This window comes from Egretta garzetta, unplaced genomic scaffold (assembly GCF_000687185.1).
Source record: "Egretta garzetta isolate BGI_Z169 unplaced genomic scaffold, ASM68718v1 scaffold409, whole genome shotgun sequence".
In the NCBI taxonomy this organism is placed as follows: Eukaryota; Metazoa; Chordata; class Aves; order Pelecaniformes; family Ardeidae; genus Egretta; species Egretta garzetta.
In genome coordinates, this window is record NW_009260767.1 from 49,120 (window position 1) to 64,060 (window position 14,941).

General features: G+C 45.4%; 1 protein-coding gene across 1 annotated transcript in view; it reads left to right on the forward strand.

The window, feature by feature from the left end:
• Nucleotides 1-14,941, forward strand: part of TMC2 (transmembrane channel like 2) — a 36,220-nt gene that overhangs the window by 11,616 nt on the left and 9,663 nt on the right. Inside the window, 8 exon segments of the mRNA XM_009646140.1 lie at nucleotides 2,517-2,659; nucleotides 4,158-4,305; nucleotides 4,750-4,938; nucleotides 6,718-6,897; nucleotides 7,746-7,898; nucleotides 9,242-9,370; nucleotides 12,301-12,368; nucleotides 13,263-13,502. Of these exon segments, the coding sequence (XP_009644435.1) occupies nucleotides 2,517-2,659; nucleotides 4,158-4,305; nucleotides 4,750-4,938; nucleotides 6,718-6,897; nucleotides 7,746-7,898; nucleotides 9,242-9,370; nucleotides 12,301-12,368; nucleotides 13,263-13,502 (1,250 nt within the window).

The following is a 14,941-nucleotide window of genomic DNA, read 5'->3' on the forward strand; positions in this document are numbered from 1 at the left end:
GAGTAGAGGGGCAGAATCACCTCCCTCGACCTGCTGGCCACACTTCTTTTGATGCAGCCCAGAGTACGGCTGGCCTTCTGGGCCACCAGCACACATTGCCTTCTGTAATAAACCCTACCACAATTCCCTTAGCTAAAAATACCTCCAACAACAATTTAAAGTAAGCCAGATTATTTAAATTAATTTATTAATAAGGCTTCAAATACTGGTGTGTCCAGGAACCTGACAGGACCAGACCACTACCCATTTTCTGCTGAGGATCCTTTTACCTCTTGCTGTCCCAGCACTTTCACTCACTTGCCAGAATCCAAAATTCAGAGGTGAATTAGCAACATTTTGAATAACACTGCACTGAATGAAAAGCTCATTTGAGTGGCATACTGTAAAAATATAAGAAACAGCATTTAAACTCATTCATCAAGAAAGAAAACCAAAATAAAACCCCCAAACAAACAACAAAAAACCCTGCAGGAGTGTTGCTGAACTACAGCTACTGGTTTTGTCTGGGAGACCATAAACTATATGCATACCAGTAATGAAATTTGCTCTTGGATGAGGCTGTACCATTGTATCAAAGGCTGGATTCCATGACCTGCCAGTCTCCTGCCTGTGGTGGTACGTGCTTGGTACGTACGTCTATGTTCCCCTGCTATCACTGAGGGCTCCATCCTCTGAGCCCCTTTGCTGTACCGGTCCCCATCCCGTACCCGCTCCCTTGCTGTCAGACACCAGGGAGCAATCAGGCAAGCTTGAGAAGCGACCTCCAGCTATGGGGCAACGATGTACACGTACACCTTCTGCAGCCAGAAGATATCAAATGAAGCCCTTCACAGAGGCTTGCCCTTTGAAAATGAATAGTTGCTTATTCCAGTGTGCTCCACGGGAGAGGTGCAATGAGGAAACATATTTCAGAGCAGGCATAAAATTAAGAGTCAATACTGTGATCATGAAAAATACATTTCAAGAGAGAGGAGCCAGGGAAATGTACGCTTTGACAGCAAGGAGGTCACATCATGGATTTCTAGAGGAGTAGAGAGGAATAAATCTCACTTGGACACCAGACACCATGTCTCACAAATGGAGTTTAAAGAACATACTGGATGATGCAAGCAGAGAAACTCATTTGTCAGTCCCCGCCATTTGATGAATCAAAACCACAAAGGTTTGGGATTACAGCCTGAGAAAAAAACTTTACTAGCGCCTTCCAGGAACATTATATTTTATAAGGCTTTTTTCATTACACCTCCCCAGCACAGGTTATACATAAGACACTACAAGCCCCAAGCAGCCGTGCTGTGGCGTGCCAGCCACGGGCTTGCCACATCTCCCCGAGTGGCTCAGCGGCACTGGCAGAAACACGTGCAGAGTTGTCCTGTAGCGGTGGCCCTGCGCTTCGTGCAGGGCAAACACGCAGCTAATGCGGCACCCAGGGATACCAAAGCTTTATATTAGGTCAGGAATGAAAAACCTAGTGCTTTGGGGGAGCTTAGTCGAGTTGATTAAATGAAGGTGGTCAAACACTGGAAGAGAGGCCCAGAAAGGTCATAGGATCTCCATCATTGGAGCTTTTCAACATTCAGCTCGACATGGCCCTGAGCCACAGCACTTAATTTTGAAATTGGCTCTGCTTTGAACAGGGGGCTTGACTAGATGACCGCCAGAGGTCCCTTCCCCCGCAAATTATTCAATGTCTCCAAACAAGAGGTATTACGCAGCCTCTGATATGAGCTTCAAGTTATGTCTCAATTTTTGCCTTTCCAAAGGCTTGATTGGAGGGGAGCTTGCTCAACTATCATGGCCAGACTGATTAACTATGCTTAACTTATGAGCTGAAAGACAACAGGCAAAAAAATAGAGAAGTACAATATGCAATGATACACATCAAGTTGGATGAGATTTGACAGAAAAATAGGGAGATTGCTAATGCAGATTAGAAGATCTGCACACCCACTGAATGTCCAACAATTTGTACAGCAAAAAATAGATTTACTTGAAACAACATGGTTGATATTGTGTCTGAGCTCTGCTTTCCACAGGAAAGTGATGCTTTGATTTTAGTCTTTAGTTATATTTGCTCTGCAGGTGGTAGCCAGTAAAAGGCTGCCTCCTAGCTGAAAAAAGAAGTTTCATATCATGGTAGGAAACCCCTTTACTACAGCAGTTCTACAAGATCTGAGTGTTTGATACTGGCTTAGAGAAGCAGGCGGGCTACAGCCACAAGGAGCCATAAATAGGTTTTTCTGGGAGGGATGAAACAGTGATGGATAAAACCTACATTTTAGCTTTGAGCCAGTATCCTCTGATGTGATCCCCCTCTTCTCCCCTCTCTTAGAAGGATGAGCTCTTAGGAGGATGGCTCTCAAAGGTGACAGGGCAGCAAAGAGTCGAGAATGAGACACTAAAAATTGTTCCAAGCTGATTTTCCTTGTTTTAAATCTTCAGTTTTCACCAGAAACCTCTTTTCTGCAGAAAATCTGCACAGCTTACACAAAGGTTTGCTTTTGCTTTTCCTCCAGGGCTACATCAAATACTCAGCGCTCTTTTATGGCTAAAACAAAAACCAGGGGACAATTGGCTGGTTAAAATCCCGGCTGCCGATGGCATATTTCATGGTTGGGATCAGCATATTCGGCTACAGCCTGATGGTTGTTATAAGATCGTAAGTATAGCTGGCATTGCCCTCTCTGCAAAATCCACACAGATGCGTCTTGCAGCTGGGTTCGCCTCCATGGGCACGGCTCATGGCTCGGTCCAGCCTTGGCCAGATGGCTGGGGGAACCTGGGGCAAAGAGGGCTGTGTGCCTGCGGTGTTCATGCTCTCAGCCTCAGCACCCACCACCCCTGGCTCTGGTGCGCTGGGTGGACCCGGGCAGTCCCCTGCCTCGGCCACGTGCTCACATGCATTATTTTCAACCCTCCCAACTCCTTCTCCAGCCATCATCTTCTTCCTCTTCCTCCTCCTCCTCTCTGGATCACTTTAACACTTCCTCCAACATTACTACAAGGTCATCAAACAAGTGGATTTTGTACCTGGAGGATTTTACTTACAGTAATTTTCAAAGGCTCCTTTTCCCATCCTTTCAATGCAAAAAACTATTCCTGAAAGCCAATGTGAGTCACACAGGTGGTGCAAGGGGTTCAGAAAAGAGCCAAACGCTACCAGACTGCTTTTGAGGCATCCCAAAACCAAGCACTGGAGTTTTAAAGCAGGGCCCCAGTCTCCGTGCCCCTTGCGTCCATGAGAACCGGTGAGGCCCCCACAGCATCCCCAGGGCACTGAGGATGCAGCCGGGGCACTTCTCACTGCTGAGACGGTCTCTGCAAAGCCAAAAATAAAAAAAGAATCCTCCCTGTCTCTGCTTGGAGGGCACACCACACAAAGGTTTTCCTTCCTTTGCAAGAAAGAATAAGCCATGGATTTGTATCGCTGCTGAAACAGGTCCTATTACTGTGCAGCAGGCCTTTGGCTGGAGTGGGACATGGGGATTTGCTGTACATTTGCCATGAAATTGCAGCATCTGTTGTCTCGCCTTCCTTGAGGGACTGGTGCTAGGAACTCTAGTGGGAGTTACAGAAGGATTTCAGGGATCAAATAATAGAGAGGAAAGAGCAGAAGCCATATCTGCTCCTATGCTGATTAACAAAAATAATCCTTTTTCTCTCCCTGCATGACTTGCTGCAAGCTCTTTGGCTCCAGCATTGTGCAGCTGAAGTCTCACTAAAACTTTGTGTTGCGGTGGGTGTTTTGGGCGGCACCAGTGTGTTTTGACCAAATTTAACTAACTAAAGGTAGCCATAATCATACACAGTACCCTAGGACCCAGAAGCACTGTAAATAGACCTTCTTCACGCACTAGCTGTTGGAAACAATCCTTAACCTCCTTTAATCACCTATACGAGTTTTTTTTCTACATTACTGTTTTTAAACAAGACCTGCATAGCCCTGAAGACCCTGTTTGACAGTTCCGTTCTCCTTAAACCTGAAGTCCAATGGCATGTGTTAGACAGTTGCGCCCAAACCCCAAGAACGGTCACCCTGCTCCTTCCTTACCCACCAGCAATCCCAAAGCCACCGGCACCGCTTTGCAAAGCTGAAGGACACGCGGTGGCTCAGCGAAACACTCTTTGACCTTGTCACCACAAACGTCCTTACACAGGATGGCACGCAATGCCAATGAAAGTACAGCAGATGGGGATGATGACAACTTCGTTTTTAGCTGGAAAATGTTCACCAGCTGGGACTACCTCATTGGCAACCCAGAGACAGCGGACAACAAGTTTGCATCCATCACCACCACCTTCAAGGTAACCCAAACCAGCATTTGTCTGTCGCCTCCTGGGGATGGTGCCAGTGCCTACCACGGCAGAGGTTTAAGTGGAAGTCTGGGTACCTGCACAGCCTCTCTCCATACGAACAGGGTATGGCGCTGAACCATGGCAGCTCCACATCCCGTGCCCTGGGTCACCCTAACCCCCTTTTTAGGATTTGAAAAAAAATCTGTTTTCCTTCAGAGGGCAATTCCCCCACCACATTCCCCTGGGACATGTCAGGCTGTTTGCCGCTTGCTGTCTTTCAGTCAAACCAGGATGCCTGTATGAAGCTTAGTTTGAACTTAACACAAACCACCAAGTTCAACATAGACGGAACAGGAAGGGGTTGTATTTCATAGGGTGGAAAACCATCTGATGTTGCCTTAGGCTCAGTGCTGTGAGACACTCCAATTCTGTGAGCACCCTTGTTTTTTTCAGGAGTCTATTGTGGATGAGCAAGAAAGCAACAAGGATGAGAACATCCACCTGAGGAGGTTCCTGCGGGTTTTAGCTAACATCCTCATCATATGCTGCTTGTGCGGGAGCGGCTACCTCATTTATTTTGTGGTGAAACGCTCCCAGACTTTTTCCAAAATGCAAAACGTTGGGTGGTATGAGAGAAATGAGGTAAGAGAACTTTGCTTCCAGTTTTCTGCTGTGATAATTTGCCTTGGACACCGCTATAATCATTGCCACAGCTTGAGGACAGCATCCGAGGCAGAGGGATTCCCTACCAGGGCCCAGAAGTCCCCTTCAGCACGTTTGTACTTGTTTTAGCTGGAAAGCACATCAGTCTCACTGAGAGTTTCAGAGCAAGTTACCAATTCCTGCAGAGAGGGGAAAATACTCTTACAATAAATCACAATAAAAATCAATGGATCTTCAGCACTTACAACACTGATCATTTTCTAAAGAATCTACCTCAAGTTGCATATTAATGCTTACAAACTCTGTCGTAGTAGAAAGCTCTCTGAGCCTTAGAAATGTCCACAGACATAAAGCTAAACTCAGATCTTTATTGTCCATCTTCAATTATGGGAATAAGGTTTTAGAACCTGCAGAAAAAATTCAGTTGTCAAATTTTTTCTATATCTGGTTTTGGAACAAGAAGTTTAAATCCAGGAGCTCTTCACAAAAAATAAAAAATGTTTCGTGCTATGGAAAGTTTTAATTTCAATGTATACTACATTATCATGTATTTATATATCAAAGCCAAATTAAATTCAAAGCCACGCATTTTCATAATTCCCTCAGAAAACATTAGCAACACAGCACTTTTCTAACGAAATGCTTTTATTCATTCAAGTGAAATTTTCCCAGAGAAAAAATATCCTATTAAAAAAAAAAAAGTTTAATGTCTGAGACTTCCCTGGTGATAACTCGAGATCTGAATATCTACAGTTTTGGGTATTGTTCCCTCTCCTGGAAAGAAAAGCACAAAAAAAAAAAAAAAAGAAGAGAGACTTATGAGTCAGAGCCTGGAGCCACGCATTTTCATAATTCCCTCAGAAAACATTAGCAACACAGCACTTTTCTAACGAAATGCTTTTATTCATTCAAGTGAAATTTTCCCAGAGAAAAAATATCCTATTAAAAAAAAAAAAAGTTTAATGTCTGAGACTTCCCTGGTGATAACTTGAGATCTGAATATCTACAGTTTTGGGTATTGTTCGCTCTCCTGGAAAGAAAAGCACAAAAAAATAAAAAAGAAGAGAGACTTATGAGTCAGAGCCTGGCAGCAGCCGTACAGGCATGGTCCTCTGCAGGCCAGCGGGCACTACAGGGCTGTAAAAAAAGACAGAGCCTGCAAGTCATGCCCGAGCTAACGCTGACTTGCCGACGACCTCACTGACCACAGCACGACTTAGCATCTCACACCACACAGAGGAACAAAAATACCACCAGGACATATTTCCTTGAGCTGCAAAAACGAGTCCTTGATGTGCTTCCGTTCAAATCCATAATTGCCTATTGCAAAAGCAAAGGTGCTGAACGTGGAAAATAAACATTAGCATCGACTAATTATCTTTATGCACACAAGCCAAGTCTTGCGCTTCCTCCAAAACTAAAATAAGAACCTCGGAGCTGATGCAAGCAGTACTATGAGGGACTTGAGGAGCCTAAATATTCATGAGCCTGGACTGACAGGGAACAAATTCTTCAGAGCTCATCCCTTTGAGATAACAGCAAAAGTGCTCCTGCAAAAGCAAGCCGTGCAACCCAGCCCCGAAGCCTGGCACTGTGCTGCCTGCACACTAAGCAAAGCCAGCAGCTGAGCTCGCTTTGGCTCCCTCCCCTTTATAAATCCTGCAGAAACCAACCAGTTGCTGGCGGCCCCTGCTCTGCTCAAAGAAAGATAGTTGCTGATGTTACCGTTAGCAGTAATCTGTTTTCCTCATGGGGCAGGTTGAAATTGTGATGTCCTTGCTGGGCATGTTTTGCCCTCCGCTGTTCGAAACCATCGCTGCATTAGAAAATTACCATCCCCGCATCGGGCTGAAATGGCAACTGGGGCGGATCTTTGCGCTCTTCCTTGGGAACCTCTACACGTTTTTGTTGGCCTTGATGGATGACGTCAACGAAAAAGTAAGAGCTAAGCTGAAAAGCCACGTTCACTAGCATTTTCCAGAGCTGAGGGAGAGCGCAGCCCGGCCCTACAGCCAGCAGGGATGATTGCCCTCTTTGCAGCAGGTGCTTCCCCCGTCCCCACTTCTCTCGAGCATTGGCTGCAGCACCCCAAGAAGGCTCACTGACCAGAGGGGTTTCCAGAGAGTCTCCAGCTTCTCTTCACAGCCCTGAAAAGAGAGTGGTTATTGTCTCCTATAACCACGGCATGTTAGGGTAATCCGATTTTTTTTTCCATCTGACACCGTTTGCAATTTCTATTAACACAGACCCTGAGGATATAGTTTATAATCCTCTTCACACACACACCCCCCTTAACATTATCCTGGTAGCGTGTTGCAGGCAGATAACTGCAGGAAAGGATAAATGTCTAACTGATCCACAGAAAAAAAATTACTCTGTTTCAAGCTGAGAAGAATTGGAGGAATCGGGGCGGTTTGCTCGGTCCTGAAAAATTATGAAGGAAGTGAGGAATGAAGAGTGGGTGGAGGCTCCCTCTGCACACAGCAGTCTTGAAGGAGGTTGGCTCCCTCTGTGTGCGGGGAGCAGACTAGCTCCCCAAAACTCATGGTGCCCAATCTGCTTTCAGTCTGAAAGGGCTGCTGCTCCCCTGCTCCTTGCAAAAGGGAAGGAATTTCTGTTCTATTGCCAGCGCTGCAACTCTGTTGTAAGCAGATGCTTATATGATGGATGGTGACTGCTAGGGAGGAGGGGAGCAACCCAATACCTCCGGTTTCTCCAAACATGTCCTCTGGGACCCTTACTTCCTGATGGTTTTGGCTGTGGGGGGCTGGGTCTCTTCATTGCAGCTGGCTGAAGAGGATGTGGTGAAGAACATCACGCACTGGACGCTGCTTGGCCACCACAACTCATCTGTGGTGAATGGCAGCACCGCTACCCCACCTCCCCTTGATCCCGCGGATGTGCCCAGGGGACCCTGCTGGGAGACAACTGTCGGCATTGTAAGAAATTCATTATGTAGTCAGTCTCTGGGCTGGTTTGGGGGTTTTTTGGTAGTTGTTGATGGGTTTTAGAATTTCCAGGCTTGAAATTTTCCTTGCAAATGACATCTCCCCACCCAACTCTCACATAGCACCACCAAGGCAGCATAAGTCCTTGGCCATGGTTCTCAAGCCATGGTGGTGAAATCCCCAGCTGGAAGCACCCAGGGCACATGCAGCTCTGTGGCCCATGCCATGAAGAGCCCAAAAGGCTGGGTAGCCTGCAGCCACACCTGCCTCGTGTTTTCGTTCAGATCACAACTGTGCCTTTGAAGCAAACTTCTCCACTTAGAGCTGCATTTCATGTTGCAGAGCAGCTTTGGAGCACGAGTAAAACCCAACTAGAGGATGTGCCTCAAGGGAACTCCTGACACATCCCAACCTCTAACACATCGTGAGGCCATGGGATGAAAGCAGAATTAGGCAAAAATCAAATGCATGCAGGGCAGCCTTCAAGCCCTCAGAATTTCACCCACAAACCCACCCTGCAACCTTCACCTTGCACCAAGATGCTCTGCAGCCAGACAATGCACAACTTAAAAAGTAAAAGCAATTATTTATTGGCTTATATATATAGCTAGGTCTTACCAAGCTATGAGGCTATGCATTACTGTGTACACCCAATGGGTCTTCACTAGCCAAAAGGTTTTCAGTCAAGTGGGGAAAAACCAGCCATGTTGCTCCTCAGAAGGGGCTGATCCTCGGTGCAGCTGAGCTGTCATCCTCCAGATCCTTGTTTTTTCCCCCTCAGACTTTTGAACCTTGTCTCCTAACTGTTTTTCCTTTTGAATCCTTGGGATACCAGCTATCTCCATCCTACAAGTCCTACTTCTGCCTGCAATTTTACCCTTCTTCTCTTGCACATTGTCCCTCTCTACACTTCCTCACAGCTCCTGTTTACAACTGAGCATTTTCCTCAGGAGTCCCTGTGAAAATTATGGAGCTGAGCCATAGCAGAGCTATGCACAGCCAAAATCACCCTCAGTGTATATGTTTTACACCAGCATTACTGCAGCATTAACATTCTGCTTCCATTTTATGCACTGCCACAACATATAGTGCGGTCAATAACGCTAGCAGCAACTATCAGGGCTAATGGCTGTAACAGAGCTCGTGGGTCCCAAGCACAGAGGCAAAAGTTTAGGCACTGCTGAGTGTTTGAAAACAGGCAGGGAGTTTGCTCATGGCATGCTTTGCTGAAGGTTACTATCATATAAAGACAAATAGCTTAACAAAAAATACAATCCCGAATGCACTACTGAAATTATAGGAGTTAAATATTTTTTCCTTGTTTTAAATTGTAGGAGTTTGTAAGGCTCACCGTATCTGATATCCTGGTGACCTACATAACCATCCTGGTGGGAGATTTCATCCGAGCATGCTTCGTCAGATTTGTGAATTACTGTTGGTGCTGGGACCTAGAGGCTGGATTTGTAAGTCAGTGTCTTGTAGCTGAGAAGATAGAAGTAATTTAGGACCATTTGGTCAAATGCTACAAACAGATTGGTTTTGAATGCTTCCAGTGGTCCTCCAGTCTTGTCTGATCATTTAATTGGTGTAGGTAGTCTCTGCATCACTTCTCTGGATCAATCAGTTCCATCCCAGAAAGAACCCTACAAAAATGCAGTTCTATCTCCCACCTCAAGACTTTAAAACATGAAGCTGAGTTAAAAAAAATGTGTTATAACCTCAAACCTCTGGGCCCTTCTATACCTCTTCTCAAAGCCCCAGACCTTCCCGTTCATTGCCCTCCCCACAGGCAGTAGCACGCTTTACTCACAGCACCGCCTTCTGATCGATGTTGGAAGCTGGTGTTACTTCTGCTGTAGTGGAGCAGGAGGCATTTCATTCCCCTCTCATGCATGCACAACACCCAACAGCGCAGGACATTTTGGTATTCATAAAGGCTACATTACCAAAGCAGCTAGTACTGGAGCTGCACAAATACAGAACAAAATAATGAAAAAACCCAAAAAAAAAGATGAGTCCATTTTTTCACATAACAAGTGACAAAACTGGATGGATTCAGAGAGATGGAAATAGGTTGCAAGATTACAATTATAGTAGTGCACCAGCTGCCTAGCTGTCATACTGGGAGGGTTTCCAGGAAGGGTCTGGAAAAGATCAAAGAGGAGGGTTTTGCAGGTGTCTACAGGGGCCTGATCAAGCAAGGGCAGTTGGGGCACAACAGGTATTTTTCTGCTTGTGGAGCTCTTTGTATTTCTTTTAGAGGAGGCAGAGGACATTTCCCAGTGTGGCCAAGGGATTTCGTAGCTCAGAGGATGCCCCTGCAGCCAAGCAGCTTGAAATTGCTCCCATTGCACATGCTCACAGATCACGGTCTTGTTGAAGCTTCTGGTTTCCTCCTCCTGGCAATGTCCTCCTCTCACTTTGTTAGCCGCCTTTGAATTTTTTTTTTTTTTTTAGATGCTTTCCTCAAAACAGCCTTTAGAAATACCACACAGGGTTTTCTTCATTCTTAAGACATCAATTGTACAAATAGCTGGAAGTCTCTTCTGTCCTGCAGGCACACCTTGATATACACAAACAAAAACTAAAAAACATTTCCTGGACATTCATCCTCAGTGAAATTTAAAAGAGCTGCTTTAGGGCTTATTCTGCACTTCCCTCTCTCCTTTCCCCTGGCATTCAGCATCAGCCCAGGTAGGCTGCAAGGCGATTTTGCACTAAGAAACAAACCCCCATACAGCATCCATCGGGGGACGCCCGGACTAACATGCTCCAGCAGGTCAGCTTTTGCAAACGAGCAGTCCAACCCAGGGAGCTCAGAAGGAGCAAAGCGAGGCCCTTATTTATTAGGACTAAGAAGTAGTGTTAATTTGCAGCCCATAACATGGGCAGCGCTAGAGGGTTGGCGTTCTGCGATCTGGAAAAGGCAAAACTCTCCTGTCATGCCTCCCATGGTAGTTACAGAAAGAAGGGAGCACTGTGGGCTTCCCTCCTCTTCTTCTCCTACATCTTCGCGTATTCTTCCTGGTGCTACGTGTATTACTCCACTGGTGTTCAAGGAAGGGTTGGGGTTTTTTTTCCCTTGGCTCAGGAATGAAAAAGGAGTGAAGGATGGTTTGGTAACAGCCATCTAAACCCAGCCTAGCCATGGGCACCAGCACAACTGTATATGCATTTTTCTAATGTATATAGTGAGCAAGTCTCTTGCTTAACCCAGCCTTCTCACACAGAAGTACTCAAGGCAGAGGACAGCAGGCACTGAAAGTTGTCTTTGTTTTTGTGGGAAAAAAAGAGCCAGTATCAACCTCTAGCTAAAGGTTTGAAGTAGAAGTGGACTGGAATCAAAGTAACAAAAACAATGTTTGCACCCACCCCTCCCCAAAGCTATGAGCAGTCAGCTGAGCAAGACTCTGACTAGCCTTCTCTTGAGTTTTCATCATAAAACATCTTAAACCTCAACTTTATGAACACTGATGGTATTAATTACATGCAAAATGCGTGAAAAATGGACATAGTGCACAGGACATTTCAAACATCTAAGGGCATCACCCATCATTTCTTAGAACTGTGCTTTCTGCATTTCAGTAAAAAAACCCACCTTTTTTTCAGGAAAATGTAAAAGGAAAACTTTACACATAGTTTAATCTGCCAGAATTCATCTGAGTTTTGTGTGCACAAAAATAGAGGTATGTAGCAGAAACTGTATCTTCATCGTAGGCAAATCTAGCAGAATAATAATTTATAAAACAACAAATACTGTCAATAGATTGGACCAGACTTTTCTGGACTTACCACCATTAGCACCCGCATCAGGCAGGTTGCTCCATATAAAGCAGTATTTTAGCTACTGGCTAGCACAGAGCAAAATGCCACCAGATACCCATCAGGTCATACATTCCCTCATATTTCTCTCCCTTTGCCCTCTGTTTCTGTCTTCAGTAGCCTGCTGCTGCAAGACCTGGGGACATGGATATATCTGGCGTAGCATCTGCCCTCCAGCTCATCATTATCACCATTTAAACATTCAATGTTTTACCAGGGTGGAACTGTAGGTCTGTAGCCAGCTGGGGTGTAAAACCTAGTCCCGTGCCATGGCTCCTTTGCTCACAGCTGGCTTTATATTAGCGGGGAGAAATGAACACAGAGCAACTCTAAGCACCTCCATATATCTTTCCAATTTTCAGCAAGCCAAGAGAGAAGCAGCAGCCCACAGCGCAGTAGCTCCAATTTTGCTTTCGCCACACTGCTGCTGGTCATTCAAGCAATACGCACGCAGCAGGAGCCCTCCCAGAAATCTCTTCATACCAGCCTTATATAAGCATCCTTATACCCAACAGCAAACAACAGCAGGTACCTCTAGCAACAACAGACTCTCCTTTCTTTCCCCATGCAGCCATCCTACGCAGAGTTTGACATTAGCGGCAATGTTTTGGGTTTGGTCTTCAACCAGGGAATGATTTGGTAAGATATTTCCTTTTTTTTTGTTGTTGTTCTTTTTGGTGGGTTTTTTCATTATTCAGAAAACCTGCCAGAGGAGTTAAAATCTTCCAGGTCAGCTAGAATAACCTTTGGGGTTTGGTTTCTCTGATTGTTTGGCTTTCTGTGCTTGACTATAAAAGTGGAAATTTGAAAATGCCAGCTTATTCATCCAAGGGTAGCAGTGGCATAACTGCAGCAGAGAAGAATCTTGCAAACCCTCTCACTTTTATTAAGTAATTTTTTTCCCAGTGGTAAAAACGTATTAATATGGTCCACACACTGCGGGATGAGAAAGGGTTTTGGGGGTACCCACGAGCTTACATGTCAATGCAAGGATGGGCATGGAGGCCACTGAGCAGGTCGGGCAGGAGAGGCACATCCTAAAACTGCCCCAAGGAAGGGAAAACAGGAGCTGTCCTGGCCTACTGAGACTGCATGGGAAGCAACAGGCAACAGCACAAAGCACCCTCACTTCCTCTTGAAGCAAGGTTTCTTTTGCCACGGACTGATGATTTCTGCCTGTTCCCCTTCTACAACATCTCTGCAGACTCAGGGAGGTCTCTCCCTGATGGTTACGCTCGCCTGCTATTTTCCAAGCTATCCCCAAGCAATTTTTATCACAAACTGAAAAATCTTTCTTTACAAGCACTGAAAGGTCTGAGACATCACTGGTCCTCAGTGTATGGTTACCGTACCCTAACACGGATGCAGACAGCTTCTCCTCTGGGAGCACAGGGTAGCACAAGCCAGCCTGCTCAGACTTTATTTGTGGGCCAACTTGCTACCACATGAACACTTTTTTTTCCATCTTCTGAAAAGAAAAACCCTTCCAGTCTGTCAGAAAAATAGCACTTGTCCTTCTCCTTTCCTTTTCAGGATGGGATCCTTTTACGCACCAGGGCTTGTGGGTATAAACGTGCTGCGCTTATTAACCTCCATGTATTTTCAGTGCTGGGCTGTCATGAGTAGCAATGTCCCTCATGAACGAGTCTTCAAAGCATCCAAGTCTAATAATTTTTACATGGGACTGTTGCTGTTGATCCTGTTCCTCAGCCTCCTGCCTGTGGCTTACACCATCATGTCCCTGCCTCCCTCCTTTGACTGTGGACCATTCAGGTACTAAAACAACACCCAAATGCCAGTTTTCTGCTCTGACACATGGGATTCTTTTCATGACATTAGAAGGCCTGAGCAGAGATGGTGAAATGCCTCCATTCTCCATCTGGTTAAGTCCTTAACAATGTGAGGCAACGGGCCATGCCTGGCTGTGGGCAACACGTGCAGATGAAAGCACCAGAGGACAGCAGAGGTAGGACAGCAGGGTACAGCCCCCAGTAAAAAAAGCAATGAGAGCACTCCTAAGGCTCTCAGGACTGTTGACAGGGGTCCAAAGCCTCCTTCTAAGACCTTCCATAGAGCCAAGAACTCCCACAGCATGAGATTTGTTTTACGTGTTGAGTATTTTTTGAAAAATAGCAGGAAGTGGATAGGTCTGTGCCTCAAGAATTGCAGCTTTTTTTTTTTTTTTTTTTTATTTACAGACTCAGCAGTGCACAGAGCATTCAGCGGACCAGATTAACATGCCAGTAAAGTCTAATTTGATTGAGTAACGCCATTTCCTGGGCCTGCTGAGTCTGACTGAGCAAGGAGCCAGCTTGGAACAAATTGTTCCTCTAGATGCACTGTTTTAGGTTATCCACTTGCTAATGGAGAATGACAATTGAAAGCTAAAAGACTCGGGGGAGAAGGCAAGAGACCAAATTTCCCTCAGTTCTATAACAAGGACAGGTGTCAACGAGCAATGTCAAAAGATCTGACAAGAAACTTGTTGCACGCATGCTATCATTTGGAGATGACTAATCTGCAATGTGAAAGAGCTATTTCAATTCCCAATCAACCCTTCAAAAGCCACTCAGCCTGATTCAGACCCTTGGCACTCCCTCTCAACTCGACTGAAAGCTCAGCTCTCCTGGGCTTAAGGCAGTTGATGAAGCTGGGGTACCGTTTAGCCAAGTTTGTTTTTATTGACTCTCATCATAAGGACAGAGTCCAACACCTTCCCGAGCAGAATCCTGCAAGATCCCAGGAGGCCACAAGCCTAAAGTTGTGGAATAGCACTCGTTGGATTGAATTCAGAGACCTGGAGATGCTGGGGAGAGAAGAAGGTCAATTATGTAACCCAGCCTTTTACAGATTTGTTCTCCTTTCATACAGAATACTCTCATCTGCTTTATCAATCCGGTTTTAAATGACTCTTTCACTGAGTTTCCTATTAAGCGATAATCACAGCTTACTATTTTTGTCATTACTTAGCAGCTTTTCAAGTTGGCTCATTATTTCAGAAAGCCGGAATTTGCATATGGAAAGTCATCTCTACCATGAAAAGGCCATATTTAACAAGATATTGATCAGAAATGTATGGTTACGGCAATCTGTATGGCTTTTTATACATCTCAGAGGGGTAAATAGTCAGAACTCATAAAGGAGCCACATGTGGAAATAAATGTTTTAAGGCCAGGATCAAGTTGGCCTAGCAAAGGTTATTCTTATAATCG